The sequence below is a fragment of the Danio rerio genome, chromosome 5 (assembly GCF_052040795.2).
Source record: "Danio rerio strain M-AB ecotype USA chromosome 5, GRCz13ab, whole genome shotgun sequence".
Classification (NCBI taxonomy): Eukaryota; Metazoa; Chordata; class Actinopteri; order Cypriniformes; family Danionidae; genus Danio; species Danio rerio.
Genome location: NC_141025.1, coordinates 19,374,033 through 19,391,525, shown reverse-complemented (window position 1 = coordinate 19,391,525; position 17,493 = coordinate 19,374,033). Strand labels below are relative to the sequence as shown.

The following is a 17,493-nucleotide window of genomic DNA, read 5'->3' as shown; positions in this document are numbered from 1 at the left end:
TGATTTTGTATTTTAAATTGGATTCAAATCAGGTGATTGGCTGGGCCATTCCGCAGCTTGATTTTCTTTCTCTGAGAGTTTCCTTGGCTGTGTTTTGGATCATTGTCTTGCTGAAACGTCCACCCAGGTTTCATCTTCATCTATCTGCTAATGTAGATGTTGGACTGAAGCAGCTGATATTAATTTACAATGATAAAGAGCAGAGATTTGCTGAAGGACTACTGAGAGATTTCAGCTGCTGTCTGGGCTTTCACTGCCTTTCTACACCTCCCTTTCTTCATGTGTTCAATACTTTTTTCCTGTGTCATTTCATTTTATTACACATAACTTGATTTGTAAACTAATTAATATTGTTTTCTTCGAATATATGGATCTCTTTGGTTGTTAGCAACATCTGGTGAAAAATTTCAAGTCAACTGCACCTTTAGAAAAATGGTTTATGAGAAAAATGGTGATGTGTTCAATACTTATTTTCCCCACTGTATGTCAGTATAGTATTCTCTTGAAGAACCTGTTGAAGAATAGAAGTACACATAATATAAAATAAACACATATTCATGAATAAATGGATATATTAATAAAAAATATGTGTTAGTTTTAGTCTGACCTGTACATTAATCATTTAATGAGTTGGATTTCCTCATTGATAGAAAATACCCATTGTACTTTCATTTGCATATTTAAACTTGGCATCTATAGAATTGTTAGTGGCTGGCTTTGGGGTGTCTTATTATCTTATTTAATATGCTCAAGTACAAATGTTATTTTAGAAATGCCAATCTTCCAGTATATATTTTTTTGTTTTCACAAAAGTTTGAAAAAAAAGTTTGAAAAAAAATTAAATGAAATAAGTCATACAGCATAAAATGTGAGTTTGAATGAGACTTTTGAAACCTATTTAATGCGAGAGTGTATGGGTTGTTGGAAAAATGAGAACCCAGTCCAGGAGACTCGAACAAGCATAATTTTTTATTTAGACGTGTTGGTTGTTCTGCAGTCAAACAGCGTCTTCAAGAAGTAAATGAGTCTGCAAATCTAAAACAAGTCTGAAAACAAGACTAGATGAGTCCGCAGTCTGCAACTTTAACAAGTCTGATTTGAGACAGAACCTTCCTGTCTATCTTATGTTTTCAGGAGGGGCAGTTTATAGAAAACGAGCATGACTAGTAAAGTTGAAAAACTTGTTTTAGGGTCTTGAATAGATCATGAGGTTTTACCTGCCCTGACCAGCTTGAAAGTATTACCCAAAGTCAAATGCACAGTCGTTGGGCCTCTGCCTTTAGCATTTGCATTACGTTTGCTCAGCCTATGCTCAGGAAGCACAAGGTTTTAATGTCTCTCACACCCCTAGCTGGAGTTTTGAGTGAAAAATAAAAAATAAAAAAAGTATATACCTTTTCAGTTATATAAATGCTGTATTTATACCACAGAAACCAGTAGTGTTTGCTTTGCTTTGCATTTTTCGGGGTTAATTATTGTGATATCCTAATTGCAACAGAGAAAAACTGTAAAATCTCTGTAGACTGATGGCATTTCATGCCGTTCAGCTTTATAATCCTGAAATGTATTTATACGTTAAGCTAGAGATTCATTCAAATACTAGCTCTAAAGTGACGTTTGTGAACTGGCAACAGTTTCTACTGTTCTGACGTCAGCTGCAGATGTGAATGAATGGTGGAAGAAAGTAGTTCCTCATACAAAAGGACTTTTGAGACTCTCCATGTTTGATTTTCTTTTTTATACACACGATTATACCATCAAACTGTTGTATAAACGCAATTTCACACTTGTAGCAGTGTGATATGTCTGTATATTGGCACTAAGACACTCGGCCTGCAGCCGCGAGCCAATGCATGCCTCCCACCAGTGCCGATATACAGCCATATCGCACTGTAATATTGCTTATATCACTGTTAATTTAAAGCTAGATCATTGAAATTAATACTCTCACAGGGTGTTTCACAGACATGCAATTCTATGCGCTTTCCTAGTCGTCACTGTTGTTACAAACTGTTGTGTAAATCCTCATTTAACTAATGTAATATTAAAGGAGGCAGGACATTTTTTTGTTTGTTAGGGAGGTCTAAGGAGTAAAATTCACAAGTTGCTAGATTTTTTTTGATGATTAAATGGGTTATTTTTGATGTCAAAATTTGGGGTTCAATTCCCAAGAAAATCCAGAACACAATTTAGGTCACTTTGGATAAAAGCATCTGCCAAATGCATACAAATGTAAATGTAAAACAAACGAAATGACAGAATTCCCACAACGCCTCCTTTGCCGTACACTCTTATGCCCTCTGCTTATTATCCAGCCGTTTATAATGCCTGACAACTTTCCTGGAACACAGAGAGTAAGTTTGCTGTCCTCTCCACTTCTCATCTGCTTCTACATAACTAATCCTCTTAACGCCTCTGAAAGTCCTGTTCGGCGCGCTTGTGTTTGCGTATAATTGTGCGAGTGCACTTTTGCTTGTCTGCGGCTCATTGTTCGCTGCAGCCGAGTGTTTGGGCAAGATCGCTGTCTGACTCAAACTGAAACTCGAGTGAATAATGACAAAACGCTCGTGCTATTCAGAGAAATGACATTGCGCTTCCAGAAGAGACAGAGAGGGACTGTGACTGATTCTTTTTTCCTTGCTCTCATTCTCCATAACATTATTTATCTCTCGTTTTCTGACCGGCCGCCCCCCCCTCCCTTCCTCTGCTCCCCGTAGACGCACGCCATCTATGCAATAAAGTATTGTCTGTTGGTTTATTGATTCATTTACTGCTTCGAGAACATTCTTTTTGAAGGAGGAAGGGGTCAGACAGCAGCGCATCCATCAAGCGGCCGATTGGGCCAGTGTAATTGAACTCATTTCGGGGGTGTCATAACAAGGATGGAGGAGAGAGGCGGTTATTTGGCCCCTGTTGATCTGGGGTCAGAGGTCAACTCGGAGCATTTAGAGAGGTCGTGATCTAACTGCTCGTGTTCATTCACGAGAAACTGAGGAGAGAGGAATCAGGGAGAGTTTGCTGTCATTCAGGGAAATGGATTTTGCTTTTCGCATCAGGCTTGACACTTTGTGTGTGTGTGTGTGTGTGCGTGCAAATGGCAGATCAAGACTTTTCACTCTTGGTTTAGAGTTTTTAACTTTGTAGTGTATTCAGCCAAGAAGTGCCCATTGCTATTAGCCAAGGGTCCTTTTCTGTTTATTTTTTGTCCGTTTTTTGCTGTTTAGAGTTTATTTAAAAGGTAATTATCTACAATAATGTACCTTGGAAAACAATCAATTTATTTCTCTATGATTTGGCCTTTTTTCACAATGAACTTTTCAACAGCATTCTCCAAAGTGAATTCATTTTAATACGTTTTTACATTGTTGTATGGTATTTAAAAGTTATCTGAGAGCTGTGATCCAAGTTGTACTAATGGATATCTCTGTTTATATTTATATGTTCCTGTTTTGGGAAATTCACTTTTACTGTGTTTCTAAAGATAAACAAGTCATTCTTTGTCAACCAAATTTGAGACATTTGCCTGCCTCACATTTTTTTACTTAATCATGAATAGTTTTAAAGCCAACGTATTAAATGTATTTGTTGTATATTTAGAAGTACACTATTATTTACAGGAGATCAAAATTACATTTGGAGTAGGGCTGCTCGATGTTGGAAAACTGTAATTGCAATATTTAATTTTCCTGATATGCTTATTGCAATGTTAAGAATAATTTTAACAAAAGAATAGCTCGATTTGTAAACAATGAATAATTTTGGGATAATTTTGGATGAAAATAGGATGGAGCGCATCTGCATAAAAGCCATTGAACCAAATCACAAGCAAGGATAGATACAGTAAAACAAAGTTACAATTTAAATAATGCTTTATGGTTTTTCTGAGAGACTAAGAGTATTCAGGTTCACAAATTGAGTAATTAAATGTAAAATAAATAAAACTATATAATCTTTGTAGCATATATACTTTATTAATCTTTCTTGAATTTACTTTAAGCCAGCTTGAATTGCGTACACTAGAGGTGTGAACCTAAACTGGTCTCACAGTTTGGTTTAGTTATGATTATCATGCCATTGATTAGGTTCAATATCTCAGTGCATCACGGTGCATTGATGATGCTTTCCTTACACAATTTTATATTTTACTTCTCAGTGCAAAAAAAAGTTATAAATATATTTATGTAATATTTGTAATACAAATTTGTACTTTAATACAAACAGTCAGAATTGTACCTTTAAAAAACTCAAGCACATGCACAGAACAACATGAGCATTTATAACATATACAAACAGAAATATCGCTAACTCGCTTTATGAGCCATGTCGAGCGAGTTCTTACACCCCTATGATTGGTCACGCACTCAACAGAAAGGGTTGCGATTGGCTTAAATTTATAAATAAATAACTAGTTCACCCATGAGTGACACTGATAAACTGCACTGTGTTGTCAAATTTTAAAAAAAGCGACTCGCGACAAAGCTAGCGACTTTTTTTGTCTGTTACTGGAGATTTTTATAGACTGTCATGTCATGACTGACGCTACCCCGCCTCAGAGCACTGATAGGCGGTCAGTCCTTGTACAGCTGTATTTCCACCTGCAGCCTGATTCAAACCAGGCTTCAGAGCAAATCACTGCTCTGCATACCAACGTCAAATGATTTAGCACCGGCAGTGTGAGGTAATTCAAACCGATCTGCTTCTCCTTTATTTTAACAATTTAATTTGACTATTTATTCTTGTCTTGTTTACAATCACAGATATCCTAGTGAACGTTTTGGAACTTGTCAAGTAATTACGTCTGAGATATGCAAATTAACTACACATCTATATTAATATACTGTGTTTAAACAGCAATAAATTTAGTTAAATTGACATGCCTACATAAAGCGTAGTGCAAATATAAATACCCCTTTATTAACAATAGGCTGTTAAACAAAAAGATACGGTAAAACGCGATGACATCAGTAATATGCAAATTTACATATGATGTAATCTAGCAACTTTTTGCGACTTTTCAGGCAGAGCGTAGCGCCTTTTCTTTAAAAATAGTTGGAAACAGTGAAACTGCAGTGGCGATTACAGCTGATCCATGATAGACGTGGAGAGGAAAACTTGCTCTGCAGAAACGCGCTTGTGTCTGGATCCACAAGTATTGCTACAACAGCCAAGGAGAGAAAAGGAGAGGTCACGCCAGCAGGTCAAACGGGCCACAGTGAGAAAGAGAGAGAGAGAGAGAGAGAGAGAGAGAGAGAGAGAGAGAGAGAAATGAGACAGTAAGAAACTTTCAGTTTCTCAATCGCAAGGAAATACTTCTGCTGCACGTCTCCCTCGCCATAGTAAGCTGTATATATATATATATATATATATATATATATATATATATAATGCATATAAGATAAATTATGTCATTATGTAATAACTGATTATGGTCTATTACTGAACTGATACAGAATTGTCCGCGTCTGCTTCGCGGTGCATCGAAGAAACAATTAATTTTGACACCCCTATAGCGTACACAGTCACAGGCAAAGATACATTTTTTTGGGAATCTTATGGTTAAACTTTGCGTTTAGTCCACAATAAGGTGTGATATTGCGATATCAATGCTGAAACTATATATTGTGTAGTCCTAATTTGGAAATAGATAACAGGTAGGAAATACCTTTAAAATGATGACAGCACCACATCAGCTTGCTATTATTACATATACATCCCCATGAGTATATTGTTAAGCTTTGCACATTTTCCGTGATCAAAAAAATCACTTTATGTACAGCTTATACTTTTATTTAATGAGGAATAAATACTTTTAAAATGTATCCTGTTTCACCTCAATTAAAAGAACTGGATAGAACAAAATTGTTAACCACCCCTTGAGTTCATTCTTTGCATGTGATTACAGGAAACCCTTTAGATTGTTTATACCAATATCTTAGGAGATAATTTATGTGCATAAACACAATCATACCAGTGGAACGTGCACACTAATTTAGAATCTATATATATTGAAGAGATCAATTATTCATCTCCTAAATTGATTTTTTTATAATGTGTTCAGTAATCAGATTGATTTTTGTTGTTGTTGCATTTTAAACATTGAAGCAGAATGTTCATTTTATTCCCTTTATTTTCCTTAGCATGCTATTGGATAATAAACACTGTTACTGCTACTATAATCTTTGTTTTTATTGAAATCGGGTTATAAGCACACACATTTATGAATAAAAAGCATGCATTAATACAATAATATAATTCTATATTGGTGCAAATAAGGAAGTATGATTTCAGCTTGCAGTCTGTCTGTAACGCATATATTTTTCATACATTTTCTCCTGGTGTGCTTCTTTTATGGCCTTATTTGTTTAAATACTGGTATAGACATTGATTAATATGTAGCTCCATGAGTAAATTGTTAGATTGTGTACATAAAAAAACAAAATAAATGTAACTTTACATACTATACTTAATTCTTTTGAAGACAAATATTAGAGCAAATATTGTAAAAACTAGAAATGTTACTTGTTTTTTCTCTATTGAGAAGGTTTGTAAAAATCTGTTAACAGCACACATGCTAAATGGGCTTAGACATGCTTTTTTGTATGTAAGTAACAGAAAAAACTGATTGGAAACTCCTATAGGTGCATTACAATCCTTGTTTTTTACAATTCTACAGTCCAGCTGAATAAATAGCTGTGCACACGTCTCATCTGGACATCTGTCTTTCTCTTTTCCTCAACAGACTTGATGGTTCCTACTACGAGATCATGTGGGTGGACTTTGAGATTGACAATTTCATCACATTGCGGTCATCGCAGTCCGTCCGCTGGCAGATTGAGTATCCATCCACTGGAGCGTCAGCTGAGGTCATCTCCACCATCTACATCAGCCAGAGAGACATCCAGGGCATCGTGCCCATCGCTGAGGTGAGAGCAACAGTCATGCAATACACACGCTTTCTAGACTTGTCTTTATATTCTAGGTAATGAGGAATTCCTTACAAATATATATATATATATATATATATATATATATATATATATATATATATATATATATATATATATATATATATATATATATATATATATATATATATATATATATATATATATATATACTGTATATATATTACCCCAAAAAAGGGGCCAAAGAGTGATGGTATAGCGTTTTCGAACATTTAGACTGGAGGCAGAGTTGTACTTGCATCATACTGCTCATGTGTACCTATCTACTCCTAAACACAACAACAGTGTTGGTGCTTAGAGAAGAGCAGTTCTATAAACATTTGCTCTGCTCTGTAAAAACCAGCTCTGCTTCTTGATTCTCCAGTTTGTACATGTTGATTTTGTTTTTTTGTCTGACCTCCGTGGAATGAGAATTGATTTGGGGTCTGAAGTCATTGCATGCCATAGAAGGCGTTCCAGAAGTTCCAGAACTCACCCACTGATTGCATAAACGCAATGCACCAATGGTAACTAAGGGCGCATTCACATTAGGTACAGTTGTCTTGAACCGTACCAAAGTGCGATTGTTTCCATTCTCCCTCCTCGGTGTCATCTGACGTGCAACAAGGGGTTTATGTCTTTACTAAACTATGACAGTTCGCATTCATTGAAAATGAAGAATGATTAATAAATCCACATGAAACAATTTCTTAAAAGTGACCTTGTGTCACTACAAGTGTACCGCGTCAAAGCCCAAGTGAACCACGCTCTGGCACACCTCTTCCAACCGGGCCAGGGTTGGCCAACTGAACCATGCCTAAGGCCGATTCAGAGCACTTACAATTCTCAAACAAATCGGGAAGGGCGCCTTGGCACGATTCCGATAGCATAGTGTGAGTACCCCCTAAAAGGTGTTTTGGAGTGAAAACGCTATCCCCCCTAAAAGTTTTCTGCTAATTGGTTTCAAACTGCCCAAAAGAATTAAAAAAATAACTTTGTTTTGCCAGGATTTAGTTTAAAATGACGTCATTTCTGTTATTTTGTCAGATTTAGTATAAAGTATACTGAGGCCCTAACTCATGACAGAATGTCTTAAAAAATGCTGAATTCTACCCTTAACCAATGGCATTCAAGCATCAGTCAGTCTCACAGTATTTTATATTTTAATATTTATGTTTTATATCATATATGTTATAAAATCATATTGAGTCTTTGTGTCATCAGGGTTCACTTTTGATGAAACTTATTCACCTTTCATATTTTTTTGTGATTTTCCTCAACACCCCTTACCCATCCAGAAAAAACACCCACCCCATTCCCCAGTGCCATGCCATCCCACAAATAACATTGTAATTAAGACAAATAACTAACAGAAAATATATACATACAAATAAACATGAGATACACATATCTTAAACACAAATTTAACATAATAAATACAGGGTATATTTAAAGTCTATGATGTACAGTTGAAGTCAGAATCATTAACCCCCTTGAATTATTAGGCCCCTGTTTAATTTTTCCCCAATTTGTCTATTTATCGGAGAGAAGATTTTTTTATAAACATAATAGTTTTAATAACTCATTTCTAATAACTGACTTATTTTATCTTTGTCATGATGACAGTAAATAATATTTTACTAGATGTTTTTCAAGACACTTCTATACAGCTTAAAATGACAGTTAAATGCTTAACTAGGTTAATTAAGTTAACTAGGCAGGTTAGGGTAATTAGTCAAGTTATTGTATAATGATGGTTTGTTTTGTAGACTATCGAAAAAATATATAGCTTAAAGGGGCTAATCATTTTGACCTGAAAATGTTTTTTTTTTTTAATTGTAAAACTGCTTTTATTCTAGCTGAAAAAAAAACTTTCTCCAGAAGAAAATCATACTATGATTATTATTATATTAATAATTCATTTCAGTGAATTTCTTTCCTATAATAAAGAAATTGTATGCTGTGAAACATACTGTGAAAATTTCCTTGCTCTGTTAAACATCATTTGGGAAATGTTTAAAAAAAGAAACAAACGTTCAAAAGGGAGGCTAATAATTCTGACTTCAACTCTGTGTGTGTATATATATATATTAACTTCCCATAATTTTACACATACAAAGGACCTGTTATGTTTAATTTACATTATATGATTTTATATTTTATTTTTATTTATATATTATTTTAAATCCACATCAAGTCAATTTTGTTTGCATTCGATGAAACTCCAGAAAGTATTTCATGATTACTAGTAATTTATATTAAATCATTAATTTTGGTATGATTAATTCCCATGTATTTCATTATATTTCCTTGACAGTTACGCAGGTCTCTAATTTAAATATAATCCCTTTATACTTTTTGTCATATCAAATTCCCCAGCTGGAATTTAATTCAACTCTAAGCATTTATTTATAATAAATTAATAATTAGTAAATGAGTATTTAGTTCATATTCATTCAAATTTCCATGACAGTTAAAGAACTACTAATTGATTGATGGATTGACTGATTGATTTTTTTCCTCCAGCACATCTCAGTCTCACACTTCTAGACTTTAGACAAGCATAAAGATACTGTCTAACTGGTTACTGTCTAGCAGTCAGTCACAGTTTGATATGTTTATATATGCCATTTCTAAGCAGTCAGTTGTAAGTGATGAAACTTTATAAAGATCATCCACCTGAAGTGTGTTTAGGCAGGTAGAGATTAAACTCTATAGCGATTTAAGTCTGTAAGTCTTTCAGATAAGCAGACTCCTGTGGTTCTGTGCGATACGAACAGCAATACTTTGTCATGTCAGAACCATAGGACGCAAAGAGCGTTTATAGCAAATAGACCCTCAGAAACACAGCATGAGCAGTCAATAGTGAAGATGAAAGAGCAAGGGAGATGTGTGGCTGTATCTGCTCCAGTGGTAAAGCTGGCGTGAAGAATTTCCATTATATAATGGCCTTGTGTTCCCCTCATGACGTACAATAGAGATTTTGACTTCTGTAATTTCTATTCTTAATGTTTTTTTAAAGTTTTTATTATTATTTATAGGGGCCATTTTATGCTTCTGTTCACTAATATAAATTCTTTACAGCTAAAAAAAAATAAATGTTGTTGAAATTCAATTTTGATAATTCAGTACTTGCTAAACACAAGTTACCTGTTTTACTTTTAACAATAAATAATAATAACAATATTTAATAAATAAAAAATTACAAAATTGGACAATAGAAGAGTTTAAAAACGTGGTCTCAGGATTATCTCTGACTGGTTTCTTAAACATGACAACGAGTTCACTGTACTCAAATGGCTTCCACAGCCACCAGATCTCAATCCAATAGAACACATTTGTTCCTATCTGAACATTTTGTTGTTTCTACAAAGGAAACAAATGCCTGCTTTTCTCCAACATTCTTGAGAATATCTCATTTTGTGTTCAACATAAGAAAGGATTTACATTTCTGAGCTTCAATAACTGAAAATTTTCTCACCATTTACTTATGATTAAGAGGTTGTTATTTGTTTGTTTGTTTGTTTGTTTGTTTGTTTGTTTGTTTGTTTGTTTGTTTTTGAGGTACCTTTTTTAATAAAATCACATAATATAACTGAAGTGTCACTCAAAGAGTGGTAATAAATATGAATATGTGATTGAGAAAATGAAACACTTCTTAAAGCTGCATTCATATAATTATATTATCCACAATTATAGTCAATGTATGAACCCATTGTGTGATCTGTTCCAATTTATGTTCATAACTGTTTCAAGAATATTTAGTTTTGGTGTTACAACTTTTCAGATGAAAATATTATCTCAGTAAAAGCACACATACTTACTTAATGTGTGAGTGATTACATACTTTCTTGTATCTTGTTGTTGGAGTTAAGTCTGTCAGTTTAAATATAAAGTATGGTACAATAACAGAACAGATGCAATATTTTTGGACACATTTTTATAAGATAAACACTGTTTTTAAACAATTTCAAAAGAGGAAAATAAGTAAGCTGAATTAATATAATATAATATAATATAATATAATATAATATAATATAATATAATATAATATAATATAATATAATATAATATATTATAGTATAATATAATATAATATAATATAATATAATATAATATAATATAATATAATATAATATAATATAATATAGTATATAATATAATATAGTATATAATATAATATAGTATAATATAATATAATATAATATAATATAATATAATATAATATAATATAATATAATATAATATAATATAATATATTATAATCTTGAAAAGTAACATTAAATATTTTGATTTCATAGTAATACCTGTACATCATGTAAAAAATACACTGACTAATTCAGATAACATAATTTGTGTGTTTCATACAAGACTTTTTTTTTTTTTCTAGACAATATATTGTTATGGTCTTTAAGACATTGTGATCAATTACAATAAGTTGCACATTATTTAAATAACTAAAATACAATCATTCCAAAAAAATAGAATCATTTACATTTAGTCATTTAGCAGATGGTTATGAATTGAGGAGGCATTCAGTTATTCGACATGAAGAGGAAATTCACAAAAGAAGTGCTAATTATACAAATAAACTGTTAGTGCTCAGATAATTAACCACTAGAGTTAGAAAGGGGGAGTGTGGTTTTTTTATGTTTATTTTTTTAAGAAAGAGAAGAGTGTTTCTACAGGTGGTTTGTCAAGCCCACGTATGAAGAACATTTTCATAAATCCTTAATATTTTTTTATTGAGATAGTGATTGTAAGAACGAGTAAAATGTGCAAAACTGGTACAAGTGATGGTTAAAATGACGAAGAGCTTAACACATTTTCTACAGGTGGTTTGTAAAGCCCACTCACCTGTTTGAGGCACACTTCTATAAATCCACCATGTTTTTTTAGGCGATATGGAGTGATTGTAAGAGCGTGTGTGGTACAAATGTGCAGAACTTGTGCAAGTGATGTTGAAATGACAGAGAGATGATAGAGTGTGTTTTCCACGGGTGGTTTGTAAAGCCCACTCACCTGTGTGAAGCACACTCAGAATTGTATAATGTTTTGAGATTGTCATGTGGTTGGGGGTCATCCATTACCCATCACTAGTATAGAGCACCTGCTTTTGCCCTCCTTTTAGACATGATGTTGACCTGAAGCTGTAATGTGGAAAATAGAGGATCAGGACACGGTGTGGGTTGTAGACTCCTGCATAATCACTAGGCCACGACCCAACACCTTGGCTTTATTAAAATCACCCTTGTGTTTTGATCTTCTGATAGGTCAGGTCATGTGTTTGTCACCTGCTGTTTAGAGCTCCATGATATATGTGCCTCCAGCAGGGGGGAGAGGTGACTCTCACAGCCCCCGATCCACGCTCTCCTGCTGGGGTACATGATTCCTGCACACTCCTATCAACTCCACTCACCATGGAGCCATCAGTGGCTTTTTCCACTGTGGGGGAAGTCATAGATACCGTGGGACAAGGTTGGAGTGTGTTGTTGTTGTTTTTATTGAACTCATATCATTTTTAATTACAATTAAAGATCCCGTAAAGTGCCTTGGAATGCACAGTTATTTTACAATCTGAGACGTAATTTAATGAAGGCTAGGCGGGGAATATTACAGCCAGTAGCATTTTGTTTACATCTCAGCTCACCCAGAGGAAATCTTTTATCTAATGCTCATTTGACATTTGTTTTCAACTTAAATTTAAACAGGAAAGAAAAATGTCTTAAATAATCTGTCATATTAATTAAATAGTCAGTTAAGTAAAAAAATATATATATTAAAGAAGCATACAATTTCTATATTATAGGAAAGAAATTCACTGAAAAAAATATTATTAATATAATAATAATAATATTACTAATAATAATAATAATATATATTTTTTTACTAAATAATTTTTTATCAAATAAATAGTCACATTAATCATTATAGAAGATTAAAAAAATGTGTAAAAGAGAAAAAAAAGCTTATCATTTATACAGAGTTGAGGCCAGAGTTAATATTTGATTATTATTAATTTTCTGTTCAACAAAAATATCTTATACATTTTTAAACATACTAGTTTTTTACAACTAATTTTTGATAACTGATTTATTTTGCCTTTGCCATGATGACAGTACATGATATGCCACTAGATATTTTTCAAGATACTATTATTCAACTTAGAGTGTAATTTAAAGTATTATTTAGGTTAATGTTGGTTAACTTGTTACGGGAAAAGAGTGAGGACTCAAGTGCAGCAAATAAAATGGCTTTTTATTATAAAAATAAAATAAATGATAACATAAACAACCCTTAGGGGGAACACATTAACAAACAAATAAACAAACTTGACTGGCACAGGACAGCAGACATGAGGAGACTATAAAGCTGCGGTCACATTAGAGTTTGAGCATGCGATATTCTGTCGTGCGGCGCTTCGAAAAGGGGCAGGATTAAACAAGCTCATTAGACATTTTAAAAAGCGAGCAATTGCTCCATGTTTTAAATTTCTGTCCAGAGAGTCCATGTTTTGATCCTCAAATGGTCTCACGCAATCAAGTGACTCGATTTCGCAGGTCAGAGTTCACCAAGCTTGAACTTTGCACTGCAGCAACCTGCAAAACTTGACGCATGACCTTGCGTTTCCGGTCTGGCGCATTCATGTGCTTATGAATGGAAGTCTATGGGAGAAAAAGCCCAGTGTGACTGCAGCTTAAATGAGAGCAGATTAACAAAAAGGTGAACAGAATAAACTGATAATGGGTTAACAAGGAGGGCGGGAATAGACAATAGACACAAAGACAACACAGGCCATGCGCTCACAATCAAACAAGACTAGAACACACAGCCAATGAAAGAACCCATTAACCACGTGTTCACATGAAACACAACACTAAAGCACCACAATGTAAACATAAACCACATGATAAACACCACACCAACAGAAGACTGAACGTAAAACATGAGCACATGATAAATAACACACTTACCGTGCACTCACACATGCAATGTGCATGTTCCATGCCAGCATCAACCAAAACCGAAACCAACTAGACTGAGAGGCTGAGAATAAAACAGTGCTGCAGACAAAACAAAAACACCAGGACGAGAGTGAGCATCCTGAGCGCGCCCTGACCTTGTGCAAGCACAGGATGGCGCTCATACAAAGACGAAGACAGACAATGACAGGAAATATAAGTGCTCGACACAAGAAAATTTGAGAATAACCAACAAGACAAGACAGGACTAGTGTCCAGATTCTAAAACAAGAATTAACAAGACCGAAGTGGCAGAATTCTGACATAACTAGGCTAGTTGATTACTAATTGGGTAAATAATTGTATAACCAAAAATTAAATTGCTTAACAGGGTGGATAATATAATATAGTATTATGTTGAAAATGGTTAAAAAACTGCTTTTATTATAGCTGAAATAAAACAAATAAGACTTTCTCTAGAACAAAAAATTTAATAGGAAATACTGTGAAAAAGTCCTTGCTCAGTTAAACATCATTTGGGAAATATAAACAAAATAAATAAATTAAATACTAAATAAATATACTATTTTCTTACTGCAATATTACATTTTACTAATGATTATGGTTTTTATGTAGGTTGTTGATTTATATTCATATATAAGAAATTTCAATAAAAAAGATGAAAGTTTTGCGGCTTATTATGTCCTTATTATCCTTATTATAATTATGATGTCCTTTTTTCCCCTTCCACCTCTTCATCTTTCACTCCTCATGACACATCTGCAATGACATCCAGTCCAAACCTCTTAAAGTTAGAGCTTGTTAGAGTCCCTGAGTAGCTGTCAGTGAAGACAGGCAGAGACTCGTGGCTTCAGAGACTTGCAGGCAGAAAAGGTCAGAAGATGAAAGGCGGTCCATGCTGGAGTCCTGGACTTCCTGCACTGATCATTAAGAAAACACACACACACGCCAGAAAACAGGAGGAAAAATGGAAGCACAAGGTGTGATAAGGGTTAGTGATGTTTTGTGTAGAAGATTGAGTTTATATATCAGCGGTGGTTAGTAAGATCCATTTAATTTCAACATCAAAACCTCGCTTTCCAAGCCCATTTACCCCGTAAATAAACTCTTAACAGGACATTTTTGTGCTCAGAGTAGCTTTTAGTACTTGGTGAGTTCCAGTAGAGATACGACCTATTAGCGATAATTTGCCTCGCCATGTAGACGCTATTTTACCCACAATGAGTATGTAGTGAAAGAGGCTATTTCACCCCTCTCCTCTCTTTGGTGTTGAAAGCCAGTTATAAATTGGATCAGTGTGGCTGTTTCCTTACATCTGAGCTGCTGTGTAATTCTGCTTTGGGCTTGTTAGAGTGTTTTAAGCCCCAGACGCTGAAACCTCCAGGCCATTTTAGAGCTCTTTTCCTGCTCTCTCTCTCTCTCTTTCTCTCTGCCTTCACTCTCACCTTTTCTCCTATATATACGTTTTCAGTGTGTGACCCCTGTGTCTTATCTTTTAGCTGTGGGTGTATTTGTGTGTTTCCCCACGGGAAAAGTTGTTCATTAAAATATTTTGGGTTTTATCAGTCATATTATTAAGTTCTAGTTCAGGTTCAAGTTGCTTTATTGGTATGACATTTTGTACAGTATTGCCAAAGCATTTTAGTTCTGTATAGAATATGTAATATCATCAAATTAATAAAACATTCAGCACATGAAAAATAAATGACATTCATGAAAAAAGGAATAAAAACAGGTAACGCCTTTAACAATTATAACAGTTGAGAACAGTAAGTGTAGATTGTTTAAATGAAGCACGTGAGTTTAGATGAAACATTTCTTATGTTGTGGATGGTATACACATATTTTGTAGCCTGTTTAGATGTCTCAAGTTTTGCTGATTTATTTAAACAATTAAAAATATATATTTAATGTTTTAAATTGGGGGTTGTGATGTTGTTGTGTATTTAGGGCCAAAAGAAAGCAAGTCTGTCTCATCCTCTGTTTGATTTATATGTAATGCTTAAGGGCTTTTCTTATTGGAGTAAAAATCTGAATCATTAATTTACATTTGATGGTTTTATTTATGGCATAAAAAAATAGATGTGTTTATTACTGTTTTATATGGTCAAGCAAAATTTGCTCTGCGGTTAAAAAGGAAGGGAAAGGTGAATAGGTGTGTTTCTACTGATGTTACTGTGACTTTAGGAGGTTTGATATCTGCTCGGATTATTGTTGACTATATTGATGACATGGTGTCCTTGAAACTTTTAAATGATTGTATGAGTTTTATTTTGTGTAATATTTGTTAATATTTGTAATTATTATTTTTTTGTAAATATTGATTTGTTGGCAATGTCAAAACTGTTCAAGTTAAAATGCATGAAAATGGATATGGTCGCATTTTCAAAGTAGTAATAATATTAATGACTAAGTAAATAATAATTATTATATATATTATTTTAATTTCTTTTCGGCTTACCTACTGCACCACCGTGTCGCTGCTGAAAAAAAATAACTGTGCTAATTAATTTTTTATATGGTCAAGCAAAATTAGATGTGTGATTACCAAGGAATGAAAAGAATGGGTTGAATAGGCTGTTTTTACTGATGCTACTGTGAGTTTAATGTTATTGTTGAGTTTACGTATTCAATGGATAGTGATCTTGATACTTTTAAACTTATTTGGGGTTTGAATAAGTACTTTTTTGTGAATTAGATGATGGATTTCTACAATTGATTGTATGACATTTATTGTGTGTAATATTTGTACATTTATTTTTTTTAAATATTGAATTGTTGTTAATGTAAATGCTGTTCAAGCTTAAATGCATGAAAATGAATATAGTTACCTTTTCAAAATAATAATAATAATAATAATAATAATTTTAATATTAATATAATATAATAATATATATTTATATATTATAGGTGGGCATACTTTTAAGCTTATTTGGGGTTTGAATTATGATTTTTTGTGAATTAGATGATGGATTTCTACAATTGATTGTATGACATTTATTGTGTTTTATTGTGTGTAATATTTGTACATAGATTTTTTGTAAATATAGATTTGTTGGTGTAAAAGCTGTTCAAGTTCAAATGCATGAAAATTAATATAGTTACCTTTTCAAAGTAGTAGTAATAGTAATAATACACAATGATAATACGAATAATAATAATATTAATAATAAAATTAATATTAATAATAATAATTACAAAATAATAGTAATAAAAAGAATAGTTATAATATTAATATAATATAATAACAATTTTTTAATATATAATATAATATAATATTTATTATAGGTGGGCTTATTTTTAATCTAGATTAATCCCTCTGTAATCTTGGAATTAATCTAGATTAAAATGGCTCATTTAAATTCTGCCAAAAATGCTAGGTAAACATCCACACTTAAATATCAAGGTAAAAGTCAGCATAGCTTGCATAGAATAGACCCAGCTCCCAACCCAACTTTGAGAATAATGGTGATATTTTTTATCGCCCAATATGAGTGTTGCGTTATATTATTTATTTATTTTTATTTTTTTTTAGAATATGAAGCATATATGTAAGCTTATAAATC

The 17,493-nt window shown here is 33.2% G+C and overlaps 1 protein-coding gene across 2 annotated transcripts in view; it reads left to right on the top strand.

The window, feature by feature from the left end:
* si:dkey-215k6.1 overlaps positions 1-17,493 on the top strand; it is a 344,938-nt gene that overhangs the window by 253,684 nt on the left and 73,761 nt on the right. For both annotated transcript variants that reach the window (XR_015491055.1, XM_087253349.1), the window contains exon 4: positions 6,740-6,923. Coding sequence is in view for 1 of the 2 variants with exons in the window: in XM_087253349.1 (XP_087109475.1) it covers positions 6,740-6,923 (184 nt within the window). In the remaining variant the exon portion in view is untranslated. The remainder of the gene's footprint in view (positions 1-6,739; positions 6,924-17,493) is intronic.